At 54.4% G+C, this 10,331-nt stretch overlaps 1 protein-coding gene across 1 annotated transcript; it reads right to left on the reverse strand.

The window, feature by feature from the left end:
• Nucleotides 1-8,017: 8,017 nt before the first annotated feature.
• On the reverse strand, nucleotides 8,018-9,939 carry PTF1A (pancreas associated transcription factor 1a). The gene is made up of 2 exons (XM_023632278.2): nucleotides 8,944-9,939; nucleotides 8,018-8,554 (listed from the first exon to the last, which is right to left on the reverse strand). Exons 1-2 carry the CDS (start codon nucleotides 9,719-9,721, stop codon nucleotides 8,352-8,354), a joined length of 981 nt encoding a protein of 326 aa, XP_023488046.1. The 5' UTR covers nucleotides 9,722-9,939; the 3' UTR covers nucleotides 8,018-8,351.
• Nucleotides 9,940-10,331: the final 392 nt, after the last annotated feature.

Genomic DNA, 10,331 nt, shown 5'->3' on the forward strand with positions numbered 1-10,331 from the left:
GAACAAAGAGGTCGGCAGAACTAGCTAGGTTGTAATGAGTTCTATGTCCCTAGCACATTAAGTGCATCATGGAAACATATTGTATCGAAATAGTTTGGAGGAGAATACCGGGGATGAAAGAGAATGGGTGCTTTGATCAGCTCCCTGGGGTCCTGAGCGCGCACAGACTGACTTGCAAGGAGTTATTCAGCTCCAGCTAGACACACTTCCAACACCATTCAAAGAAATTTGCATATCTGTAATTTATCACACTGGTCCAGAACATTTTTGCAAGGTAAATAAAAGTTGGCTGAATAAAAAAAAAATCAATCATCGCAGATATAGAGGAAACTGTGCAGCCAGTCCGTCCATTAAAAACATAAATAAATATGCCCATAAAACACGATGATTTAGAGGCTGACTTTATTTTAAAATGTCCTTAGAGAGACAGGTTATGTGCTGACAAAGACAAGAGTGGCCACAATTTCTTTGCACTTCTACTTTAGAGGAGTGTATTTGCAGCTTCCCACTGGAATAAAGGCAGAAAGTTCAATGAGATGCGTGTGGCTATAACCAGCTCGCGACATGCAGAGAAAAATTAGTACACACTTTGAGAAGATGTGAAAGATGGCTTAATCTCCTTGGCGTCTGTGAGGGCTAATGTTAAATCTCATTTCTCCTCCTGTTGATTTCATTGCCAAGCCCTGGTTGCTGAATTTAGAAGCTCAAGAAGATGAAATGTCCCGACAGCCGGTCAATAGGAAAACTTGCTTTGGAATGCCCCATGAGAACAAGTGAAAACTTAACAGGCAGGCATTGTTCTGAGTTTTTAAACAACCCAGTTAAACAGCAAACAAGAATCTTCAACTTGACCTTGGAAAAGGCTGTGTGCCTGGAGATAATCTATCAAACAACTCTGGATGACAATGATATATTTCAAAGTATTGTCAGATGAAAAGATTGATAAATTTGCTGCCGCAAAGAGAGAGCTTTGGAAAAAGGCAACAGGGAATTTAGCACGTTGCTTCTGCCGCCTCATCCCCACCCCTCCAACCCGGCCTCGGGGCCAACCCAGTGGAAGAGGGCCAGTAAATCAGCACTGTAATATTTCTTAAGGGGCACAGAAAAGCTGTGAACAGTGCTTCTCATATTAAACGCAATATTTCTTTGCTTTCGTGGGGAACAAAAGTCATAGCAAGACGTCTTTATGGCTAATTCAGTCAAAGGCACATCTCAGTTCCCCCCGCAGAAAGGTCAGTGTCGTTGTGTTTGGTCCACTGAGGGGGTGTTTTCACACTGAAAACTGAGCCAGCTGTCCCTGTCATACCCTCGCCATTGGGGAGCACACACTAGCCATGGTTATTAGGCACATTCTACACCTGCAAAATATACCAATTTCCAAGACTTTTCAAGACCCCCCCCCTCAGTTCTCATGCCCCCTCCTTTTTCGTCTACTAAACTTTGACAACACAATTCAGGCCCTGGATGAAAGCCGTGCAAGCAACAGGAAGGCTGGGGAGGGGGCGGCTCAGCTAGCTCTCATGGTGTCTATTGAGCAGCCATCAAAGACATGAGGCATCAAGTATGTTTTCAAAAGTATGGAAAAACTTGCAAATAATTGCTTAGAGGAATCACACACTTGCTATTGGCACGAATGCTAATTGTTGAACCTTACTATTTAATTTTATGCACCAGTGTTAGGTGTGGGGCTGCAGGCCGGCGTCCTTCATTTAGAAGTGGCTCTTTTTACAAATTGTATTTGTATTTAGCATGTCACGGATGGAAGTTGGAAGATAACTTTTTTCTGAGTTGCTCCAATGCGAGCCCACCTCTCTTTTTGAAAACCCAAATGCCAACGCACTGTTGTTATGTATTTCACAAGGCTTGCCCAACTAGATTTCGTAGTAAAACTCCTTGTAGAAACATCCGCTAGCTAGCCTTAGCATCAGAATCCAATTCCAAAGGCTTGCACACCAGAGGTGAGCTGTCTGGGAGACGCTCAGTTGCCCAAACAAGAAAGGAGCAAAAGGGGATCCTGTGCAATCGCTGAAAAGAAATCGTAAAACTAGAAATAATTCAGAAAAATTCACTTTAAGAGTGAGAATACCCCCAACTGCCACTTCCCCTAAGACGGGAGTGCGAAAGCAGCTAGCTTTCTCTAGGAGCGCGGGGGTGGGGGTGGGGAACTAGAGATTCTTATCTGGCTGCAGGGTGGGGGAAGGAGGGACGAGGAAGAGAAAAGAGAGGATTTAATTAACCCTTGGTGTGTCTCTAATCCCGATCTTTGTCTAATCCTTCCGCCCAAATTGCAAAGAGCTACGTGAGAAGTCCCCAGAGTGGGCAAAGCGCAAGAGTGCCCAGGACGCCTTGGGTCCCCCCGACACAGGCAAGGGTGAAGCACGCTGCGCGCCACAAGAGACGGGGAGGGGGTGACTCTCACTATCAGGGAACCCTAAATTCTCTCCTGGCGTCTGGGGGCCTCCACACACACCGCCACCATCCAGCAAAGCGCCGGCGCCTCTCCAAAACAATGTCAGCGCAACAGGCTGTTTGGAACAGGTGCCCACCCCCCAGAAAAGGGGTTGATGCGAAGCTGCGGGGATCAGACAAGGGCCAAGAACCCCCGAGAAGCAAGGGTAGATCCCCAGGGACCCGAAAGTAGAAGCGAGCCAGAAACCTGCGCCCCCGCTACTGCCACTGGTAGCGCTGGCACCTCGGCCCAGAGGCAAAACCAGCTCGCCACAGCCTGCGCCCCGGGCCACGGGGCCCTCTGCAGGCGGCCGCCCGAGGGCTTCCCGCGCGGCCTGGGGGCGTAGCTGCCCCGGGCCTCCCCAAAGGAAGCCTTGCGTCTCATCTCCTGCCCTCCTTCAGGCCGTTCGCCCCTCTCTCTGCTCGCCGCTTCCTGGAGCGCCTCTTGGAGACTTCCATGCGCAAAGATAGCAGAACTGCGGAGAGCCGGGCGCCGGGCAGCCACTTCCAGCCTCGAGGGCAGACAGACAACACACGAACCCCGACTGCCCTGGGAGCAGGGGCTAGATGGGCCTCCGGGGATACTTCTCCAACTCCACCCCGGCTCGCCCACACCCTGGGAACGCGGAGCAGCGGGCGGGGCGCATGCGCGCCTCCGGCCAGGGTCCCTCCCCAGCCCGCCGAGTTTGGGGAAAGTTTGGCGAGATTTGCCTTGGCAGAGGCGGACGTCCCAAAGGCCAAGCTGCCCTGGGGATGGGGCCAGGAGCCCCCCAGCGTCCCGGGAGCCGGCTCGGCGGGGGCCCGAGGGCTGAAAAGCGGCAGAAGGTGGGGAGAAGGAAGCCTTTTGTGTGTGGCACAGGAGAGTCACTTGCGCACAAACGCCGCAGCGCGCTCCGCCGCCGCCGCAGCCTCCTCCGCTGCACCTCCGCCTCCGAGGCGCTTCATTACAGCCGAGCCCTTCCCCCGCCTCCCCCCCCCCCCCCCCCCCCCCGGCCCAGGCCTTTGTTCGGCTTGAAAGTAATGCTGTGAATTAAAAGAAATGACAATATTTTCTATCTGCTTGAAAGTCCAAGAGAAGAGCCCTTGAGCTTGGCAAAAATCAGGCAAATCATTCATCATGCCACCCCGCACCTGTGGTCTTGGCATTGAAAACCCTCCAGACCTATTCCTATTAAACTTAATTATTCCCCCAAAGCACACAATGGTTGAAATGGAGCAGGTTGGAGTCTGTTTATTGGTGGTAAATGTTTTTCTGAAGATCTTCTGAATCTCATTGTTAGCTCGTTGTTTGAGGCTGCCCTCTTTCTTTCAGAGGAGAGTAGCCTTGGACTTTTCAATTTTCAATCGTAACATCTGCTTAATCGTACGGATCAAAATATGGAGACACAAAACATATGTAATGGTTGATTTGTTAAATCCTGGTAATGAGTTATTAACAAGGGAAAACAATAGGCCAGGATGGTGAGAGCCTGATGGTAACAGAGTCACTTTATGTAACGGCCTGACGTTTCCTTGTTGATAAATGGAACTAAGGTCTGAGCGCCAGGTGATAGCAAGAAAATCAATGTCTTTAGGGGCCAGCACGGAGATTTTTTTCTATGTGAAAAATTAGGAGACATAAAATTTAATTGGCTGATCAGGAGCGGGGGGGAACAGTGGTCTTAAGTTTAATTGCCAGTAGGCTTAGCCAGGGAGACAAAACAAGATTTGGGCCTGTTTGTGTGCAGCACCCCGGCTTCAAGTCCAAGTGTATCATTGAAAATGTGTTTTATTATAACACATGTCATGCTTTACAGTTCCCATATTGTGTAAAGACAATAGTTAATGGTACATTAAAGACAGGCAAACCATGCCAACACGTCTTGGAGACATTGTAAGGGCCTCTCTCTTTGCTTGTTTTAGGCAGCTGCAGCCCAAGACCCAGAAGCACAAAAAGAACAAGTTTGAAATACCAGGTGCATCCTAGAGAACCACGACAGGGATTGATATGTTATAGCCCAGGACATGAACCTAGCAATAAAGATATCATTTCGATTGTCTGCGGCTTCCACGGCCTGTAAAGCCGGGAGCAGCCTGCTTTCTGGCAGCCCGTCTCCCTCCCTGGGTTTCCCCATCTCCCTGGGCCAACTCCGAACACCTGTTGGCCAGACCTCACATCCCGTCGTGGGAATCGCTTCCTCCCAGTGGTTCCAGATCTCAAAAACGCAATTGGTGGTGGAATTATTTAGGACCATTCCCACAGGCTGCAGAAGGCTTTGGAAAGGCAGTGGGAGGGGAGGGCGAGGGAGAGAGGGAGGGCGAGGGCTCTTCCCAGAGAGGTTCACCAGGGAGTGCTCAACTGGTGTTTGTTCAACCTCGCAGCTGGTACTCGGTGCCACCGCAAAGGCCCATTAATGGAAATGGGATGAGTTTATGGATTTAAGAGGCTTCACACCCTCTCCACCGAGGGGCGTTAATCCTGGTCCTGGCAGATGAGCAGTCCTGGGAATCACCCGCAGCCGATTTCACAGGAGTTCCAACAAGGCTCTTTATGCGCTCTGCTCCCAGCCTGGGGTGGCAGACTCACTCTCTTTCCCACCTACTCTTTCTGCCTTATGGGACCTACAGGCTCCAGATTTCAACTTTTTATGAGAACTTTTAATTAATCCATAGTGTCTCCTCCATGGGAAGCAAGAGGCTCCACAAAGGGGCTTCAACCCACAGGCCACCCAGCTCAGGATGGGGAGGTGGCTCCCCTCTCCTCTTCTTGCCTTTCCCCCTTCAGCTCCCCCCACCCCCACACGAACCACCCCCACCCTACTTCACCTCCAAACTGAGAACTCCCCGACAAAAAGCAAAGAGAAGAGGTGCGGTGTCTCAGGTTCCAGTCTCTGAAAATAGAAAGCCATCTTTTTGTGACATGTAATATCTTTTAAGGCAACCATGAGAGGACCCTGACCCTACTGCCCACTGGAAAGGCAGGAAAGAGAGGGATGGGGGAAAGGGGCTTTTACTGAGTAGAGTCATTGGTGCCCTGACACCAAGGCCAAATGGCAGAGCCAGCTGGGATGGAGACCCACAGGATGGGCTGCAATTGACTATTTGTATTTGGCAGGAGGGAGAGTGGTGTGTGGGGAGGGAAGGGACCCCACCCAAACTCTCTCCTCAGAAGACTTTGTCAAACCCTCTCTAGTACTCCCTCCCTCTACGACCACAACAGAGGAGTCTTGACCACTGGGAAATGATTTAGCCAGCTTGACAGTAGAGATGGCAAAGTGCACCCTGTTCTGGGTTTGCAGCTTCTTTATTATGCTAAATGGACAAGGGCAGCCAGGGAGGACTTGAAACTCTTTCTCCTGGTGGTCCCAGGCTGGGTTTCAGGGTAGGGGCTGGTGGGTGCTCAGAAGAGCAGGCCTGAGCAAAAGATCTCCACAGCATCCAGGAGCTGGGCTTACTCAATTATTTTCATACACTTTTTTTTAAAGTTGGAAGAAAAGGGTGGACTTAGAAGGACCGCTGAATACCTGTCACTCAAACTGCCTCCACACTGATCCTTCCAGTGCCAGGCTGTGTTTACTGGCCAGAGATGCCCCAGGCCAGAGGCGCTCCAGCCTGGCGCTGCCACAAGGACAGCCGCTCCTGCACGGAGCGCAGCTCGGGCCTCTCTGACGCCAAAGGAGACTCTGAAATGATACGTTTGTTCTGCTTTTACTGCCGCATTTTTTTTTTTTTAAAGAATTGCTACACTAGAATGAATGGATTATGAGTAAATAAAAAGAAGCTGTCAGTCTCTTTGAAGATTGTGTTTAAAGGGACTTGCCAAGTCAGGACAGAAGAATGACAAGATAGAGACCCTGGTGTTTTACACTCTCGGCGCGGCCCTTCCGCTCCATCTGCACCGCACTAAAGGATGTGTTGACGCATTGAATCACAAAAAGTGGCCCGCAAAATAAAAGGTGCCACATCACAATGATTGTAGTGTTTTAACCGCGGAGGGCCCCATTACCCAATCCCATTGCAACGCAGGTCTACACAGCCCAAGAAAACGGCACAAGACTTACATAACTTACCATTAAGTTGAAGTCTGCCTAACATTTGACTTTCTAATGAGCGTAATGAGATTACATGCCTGATAGAAGCATTTGTGCAAAAGCAACTTTCGTGTTTAATGAGGCCCTAATACAGGACAAAATCGAATTATTTTTCTCTCCTTCCCAAATTCTGCCTCCAGTGTGAAATCTCCATCTTTTAGGAGGAGAGACGGGAGAGGCTGCGCAGGCTGAAAGGGCGAGAGGGTCCATGGCCAAGGGCCGCCTGGGAGCTTCACGACCCAGAATCTCCGCGTGTCTGGCCAGGCCGCGCTGCGGGGTCGGGCTCTCGGCCTCGCTTTAATTGCTCTTGGACGACGTCCATGGCACCCGCAGCGCGCGGGGGAACCCCTCGGTGGGGCTGAAACTAGGTTAAAGCAATTAGCATGCTGCCGACATATTGTCCTTCGGCAAGGCCGTGGGTACCAGGGGAGATCTGCGATTGTACCTAGGCTGGCCAGGCGCCTGACCCGGCCTGTGCGGCGCGGGGGCAGCGGTGCCGCCAGGAGGTGCGCGCCTGGCGCGCGGCCCCGCGCCGCGCCTCCCCGTCCGCGCCCCCGGTGTCCCAGCGCGCGCCCACCCCGCCGTCAGCCTCCGCGCGCCCCGGCTCCAGCCGGCAATTAGGGGCGCCCCCAGGGTCAGGGAGGCGCCCAGTAGCTACAGAGGAAGCTAACCCGAGCCTGGGCTTCCGGGGCTTGCCCAGCCGCCCCCTCGCGCCTCTCCCCTTCGCTAGGGGGCGGCCCTGCGCCCTCCGCCCAGACTCGCCTTCTCCCCAAGCTGCTTACCAAGGGGGACGGGATTCTGTTGCAGACAAAAAGAAGTCAGTTTTAGAAGTAACCCAGTCGCAGAAGTGGTGGAGAGACCATGCTTCTGCTCCCCTTACCTAAAAGACCCTGGGTGGTGTTGGGAGGCATCCGAGGGGTCTCCGGGCTCAGCACCGTCGCCTGCCCTGTCTCTTGAGAGGGATACATCTGAGTTCCCTGTACCTGATGCTGTAACTGGAGAGGGTGTCAGTCGCGGGGCAGCTCCAGAGCCCCAGCCGGTGGAAGCTGAACGGCCCCTTCCCTTGGCCAGCCCGGAAACGGACCCCCTGTTGCCACCGGACACAGCGCGTTTGCTTTACGATTAGGCAGGGTGCGGGTGACCTTGGGTAAGTCCAACATGGTCTCTGAGCCTTAGCTTTCCCCTCTGAAAAATGGGAATAATAAATACTCCATGACCCATTTGCCTTAGGGTATTTGGAAGATAGGCTAAAAAAGCAGGCCAAAGGTACCACTTAGGGCAGGCGATGCCGATGGACGAAGGCTCTTAGAGAGTGGGGGCCTAACCTCTGACCTACTTCCTTTCAGTTAAATCTAACTAAAATGTGGTTCTTACTAGATAGCTACGTTTTGACTTTCCGCTTCAGCTATTTTTTACGAAGTAAGTTAATTCTTCTTTTTAAAGATATAACCACCCCCCCATCACGTACTAAACAAATAACTTTTAGAAAAAGGTGTAAATAGTATTTATTAACATCACTTAGAAATAAACCACATCTGGCAATAAATTAGCATGAAGTTTTCTGGCCAGAGTTCTTCCAACAATGCAGAGTTCTGCCAAAGGTGCTGGGGGAATCATAAACTATTGCATATTTTTAGAAAATCAGGATAAATTATATAAATTATATATTTAAAAAGAGATCATCTATTTCATTAACTCGACAGGATAATAAATAGATAAATAACAATTGATTGCCATTAGAAAAATGTGATTCTTAAGTTACATTTACATTATAATTTACGTGTACAATATGCACAGAGACATAATCAGGTCCTCAGGCAGGTCTGGGACCTCTCAGGACACAAACTCAAAGGGCGGTTCGTTTTCTATGTTGCTGAAGGAAGATTTGCTGTTGAGTTTTCTGGGGTCCTCTGGGGTCCACACTTTGGCTGTTCGGATAATATTTTGTTCTTTGAGTTGTTTTTCATCTGTCCAAGAGAGAGAGTGTCCCGCAAGAGGGGGGAGGCCATAATCCGGGTCGCTGGGGGAGGGGGACCCTGAGGAGGTGAGAAGAGAAAACAGACTGTGAATGTCCAACTCTATTCCCAGCGGTGCCCTCCGGTCCTTTAGGATCCCCTCTTGGGCGCCTCGACAGAACAAGCATCTTAGGTTACTTTAGAACCACCTTCTTTCTCCACCCCTCAAGCCCCCAGCGCCCCCTCCCCGGAATCCCAGGAGCTGCAAGTCTGTCGGGGACATGCGCCCTCCGAGCTGCGGTCAAAGTGGTGGAAAAAACCTGAGAAAAGCCAGCTCGCGCTCAAGGTCGCCGGCGCCCAGGGACCATCTGTTTGTCTGTCAGTCAGCTTGTCCGACTGTTCACCCAGCCCTTCCGGGCCCTTCCCGCGCCCGTCCCCGTCTCCCTGAGCTGGCAGGCGGACGCACTTACTGGTGCCCCGATGGCAGATGATGACCTTCTGGGCCTGGCTGCCCGGGCTGTCCCCACCCAGGCGCCCGCCGCCGCCCAGCCCGCCGCCGCCTCCCGCGCCGCCGCCGCGCAGGGGCAGGTCGGCCTGCACGAGCTCGCTGAGGAAGTTGATGTAGCCGATGGCCAGGCGCAGCGTGTCCACCTTGGAGAGGCGCTTCTCGTAGGGCAGCGTGGGGATGTGCGAGCGCAGCCCCTCGAAGGCGTCGTTGATGGACTGCATGCGCCGCCGCTCGCGCACGTTGGCCGCCTGGCGCAGCTGCTGCAGCTCGGCCTCGGAGCGCACCCGCCGCCGCCGCCGCGCCGCCGCCGCCGCCCCGCTCAGGCCGCGCAGCCGGGCCCCGGGGGACAGCGCGGCCGCGCCGGCGCACGGGTAGGCCAGGCACGAGGGCGGAGAGCCGGGCGAATAGGGGAAGCCGCCGGGGGGCGCCCCCGCGTCGCAGCAATAGCCGCCGCCGCCGTCCTCCGGCTCGCCGGGACCCCCCGAGGGCGGCGGGGCGAGCGCGTGCGGGGCCGCCGAGGGCGCGGGCTGCAGCAGCAGGCACGCCCCGTCACGGTAGCAGTACTCGTGCAGCTGGTGGCTGAGGAACTCCACCTCGGCCTGCTCGTCCGCCAGCAGCTCATCGCCATCCTCCAGAGGGTCCCGAGAGGACTGGTCGGTGAAGAAGTCCTCGTCGTCAAAGTAAGGAGACGGGAAGGCGTCCAGGCCCCCGGGGAAGTGCTCTAGCAGCACCGCGTCCATGCTGTGCGCCGCCGCGGGCCGAAGGGACTGGTGGCCCGAGGGGATTCTCTGTAAGTGGGTTGTGGTAGTTCTTGCTTGTCTGGCAGCCCCCTCCCTCCCTGGCCTGGCGCGGGAGGCAATGAGGACGGCCCGCCCGCTTCCCGCCCCCGGGGCCTCCCTGGAGTGCCCGCGGCCGCTGCGCTCTGGCCAGCGCCCGCGCTGCGCTGGGGAGGGCTGTGGCCGACTTGCTGAAGCTGAGGGCCGGCACGCGAGGATTCTTATAACTACATCCACAGGCGCGTGCCAGGGACCCGCGGCGCCAGCCAATCACCGAGAACGGGGTGCCGGCGGGGAGGGGGCAGGGAGGCCCGGCCGGCGGCGCGGGGGCTGGGGAGGCTTTCCTCCCTGTGGGAGCTCCCGGGGCGAAGGAGAGGCGGGGCCCTGGCGGTCTGGGACTCCTCCTGCCCCTCCCCACCCGCTCCGCTGGCGACCGCTCTGTACCTGCCAGGCACCGGACTCCAGAGGCACCTGTGGCCCGAGGCGCCCGCCGCCTGCCCGCGCGCTCGGCGCAGAGCCGGGCCTGTCCTTCCCGGGGCTAGGGCATCAGCGCGCAGTGTCTTTGCGCAGCCAC

Source organism: Equus caballus, chromosome 29 (genome assembly GCF_041296265.1).
Source record: "Equus caballus isolate H_3958 breed thoroughbred chromosome 29, TB-T2T, whole genome shotgun sequence".
In the NCBI taxonomy this organism is placed as follows: domain Eukaryota; kingdom Metazoa; phylum Chordata; class Mammalia; order Perissodactyla; family Equidae; genus Equus; species Equus caballus.